The 2,950-nt window shown below is 42.5% G+C and overlaps 1 protein-coding gene across 1 annotated transcript; it reads right to left on the reverse strand.

Annotated features, from left to right (window-relative positions):
- Positions 1 to 353: 353 nt before the first annotated feature.
- On the reverse strand, positions 354 to 827 carry LOC110595498 (non-secretory ribonuclease-like). The gene has a single exon (XM_021711575.1). It carries the CDS (start codon positions 825 to 827, stop codon positions 354 to 356), a length of 474 nt encoding a protein of 157 aa, XP_021567250.1.
- Positions 828 to 2,950: the final 2,123 nt, after the last annotated feature.

Here is a 2,950-nt window from a genome sequence, read left to right on the forward strand (position 1 = left end):
GCCTTGGCCTAAAGGAAGGAGAGAGGAAAAGTCTGTGCTGCTTTTGATACAAGAAGCTTCTTATTTTTACATTCCTCTATTTCCCACAAAGCTCAGAATAGGTGATCAGAAATAGTCTCTAGCCCGATTGTGACTAACGGAAAGAAGAAACACAAAAACAGATACACATAGTCTTCGAGGTGATTTTATGAAGAAGTTTATTGCAAGAATAACAAGGAGCTTTAGCCAGTGGGCGTGGGAGGCTGATGCTATGACAACAGATACTGATATATCTGTGTGGCTGATAGCATGGGACCACAGCTGTGACTGAGAAGCTTGGTGAATGTCAGGTAACAAAGCGCTGCCCCGGCAGCTTAGGTAAGTCGATCTAAGTGAACTGGAACCATTGCTGGATATTCAGCGTCCTGTGGAGCACTGTTGTTGCAGGCAATAATGTAGCGCTTTTGTGCTTGTGTCTGTCTATAGGTGCAGTTTCTATAATTGGTCGAGTGTCTTGTGATGTTACAGATGGTTAAAGGCACCTGCTCTGTACTTTCATGACAGTTCATGCGGCCATTATTACAGGTGATATTTTGAGTGTTACAAACACTAACCACAGAAGAGAAATTTGTGTGGAGAAAAGTATTCAGGTTTTTGCATCGTTTCTCATAACCATTAACTACCTGCATGGCATCGTCGCATCGGGAGTGGGTCATATTGACATGCTGGATATTAAACCACTGAGCCCAGGTTACATGACTGGGTTTGGCATGGGATGAGCCCACAATTCCCATGAGCCCCAGAAGCAGAAGCAGACAAAATCGGGAACTGAGCAGTTTTGGAGCCATATTTCCTGTGAGAAAAGAAGAGAAGTGACTGCTCCTGCATCCCATCTGAGTTATGACACACACTTTAGTGTCTCATCTCCAGTCTCCTCTGCTGTCCCTCTGGGGTCCCATTTCCTTTTCTGCCCTGTCTCCAAAGTGTACCAAGTCTCCTAGGAACTTACACCTGCTCATCCCTCCCTCAGTTGCCGCCTCATCACTGCCTTCCTGTCCCAGTTCTGGGGATAACTGACTTACCCAGTCTCTGTGCTGTGGCTTCTGTGAGAACTGATCCAGCAGGTCGTCCTGGGCTCAGAGGCAGCCTGTCCTCACCTGCTTGGAAGTGTAGATATACAGCAGCCTCAGTGGGTGGGGCTCAGAAGGGTCTAAGGGTTGGCTGTGTAGAAACCCAAAGATTGGCACATGGCCCGCTGGTGCAGTGAGCTTCTTTGTTTCATCACCTGGCTGACCAACAGATACCCAAGGACAGCACTGCGGCTGCTTCTGTAATAAAGAATATATTTCCAAGGCATCCTGTGCCAGGCAGAGGTTTTCCAGTTGGAATAGAATCAATTGATTAAAAAAGTGTACACTGACTCTAGAGGAATCATGCATTATGTAGCAGTTTGAAGCAAACCTTTCTGACAGTCGGTTTTCACAACAACATTGGAGAGAAGCACCAGAGTTCAGGGGACATGACAGAGCAGGGGCTGGTTGTAGCCTGTGTAAATAATGCACTCATGCATGGTATGGTTTATTTCTGAGGCAACAGCACTCGGGAACATGGTTTTATGAGAGCACAGGGGATGGAAGAGCTTACCTTGCCTGATGGGTCCAGAAAGCTTCCAGAAGGAGGCTCTATCTGAGCAGGGTCGTGAAGGATGAGCACAGTTTGCAGGAACATTTGGGAAGGAATGGACCTTCTGAGCAACAGACTGGCGTGGGAAAATGCACAGAGGTTGGCAGGATATCTCAGGTAAGAAGGTCATTTGTGAACAGATGTCAAATCACTGACTTCATTTCTAGGTGGGTAAAACTGTTATCAGAGGCTTAAACCAGCATCAAATCCAGTAAAACGGAAGTGAAATTAATCCACATGATTTGATAATATCTTTACTATGTTATACTATCATACAACATTCCTGTCACCTGGAAATGTAATAACTTTACCACTGAAGTTGTTAGGTAAATGTGGACACAATGGTGATCTGCTCAGGACTCAATCCAGAGCTAAGAGTTCTCTGCCTTGAAATCTTATTCTAGTTGATGATTATTGCTATCTTTTATCTTGAAGCAAGTGTCTTTCATGTATATTGTGTGAAAATGATTTTTATAGTTGACTAGGTTGAAAAGTTGAATGAAATATTGAGTGTCCCCTTTGTGGTGGGTAGTCCCAAGGGTAGAAAAACCTGTACTCAAGTGCCTACCATATGAGGCAAAAAACATATACTGCAGTCTCAGGCCATGAATGTGGCTCAACACCCATTTTTTCCCCCACTTATATAGAGACATGACATTATCGTAGTCTTCTGTTTGCTGATGATTTCTGTTGGACAACTGATAGTTCTGAGGACAGGCTTTGGTAATTCCCTACAGTAAAATTGGTTACGTTTTTGTTGGACAGTCTTGAAGTAATAATTCAAATTGAATACAACAGTACTTGTATTTCATATTACCTATATCCATAATACTTTAAGAATATTTTATTTTCAGGATCTATCAGTACAGAGTTACAGATTACACTTTCTGCAGTCTTCCAAACACCCACATACCACACACACACAATTTATATTCCTTCTTTAGGATCTCTGAAGAGCAAAGAGTCTGAACTGGAAAAAAGTTGGAAGTTCCTTTTTTTGTAAGCCTCTCCTTTTCCAGCTGACAAACAGAAAGATGAGGTGATCTGGCAAGCTTCCAGAAAAATTAATGATAGATTTAGAATTGAACACACATTTCTTCCCCTACAAGATGTTATAGGAACTATGTGGAAATAAGAAAACAAGATTGGTTGATGGATGTTATGGACTGAATTGTGTTCTCCCTGAATTTATATGTAAAGTCATAACCCTTGGTACCTCACAATGTAGTGACTCTCTCTCTCTCTCTCTCTCTCTCTCTCTCTCTCTATATATATATATATATATATA

The sequence above is a fragment of the Carlito syrichta genome, unplaced genomic scaffold (assembly GCF_000164805.1).
Source record: "Carlito syrichta isolate Samal-C Ts95f unplaced genomic scaffold, Tarsius_syrichta-2.0.1 Scaffold302382, whole genome shotgun sequence".
Taxonomy (NCBI): domain Eukaryota; kingdom Metazoa; phylum Chordata; class Mammalia; order Primates; family Tarsiidae; genus Carlito; species Carlito syrichta.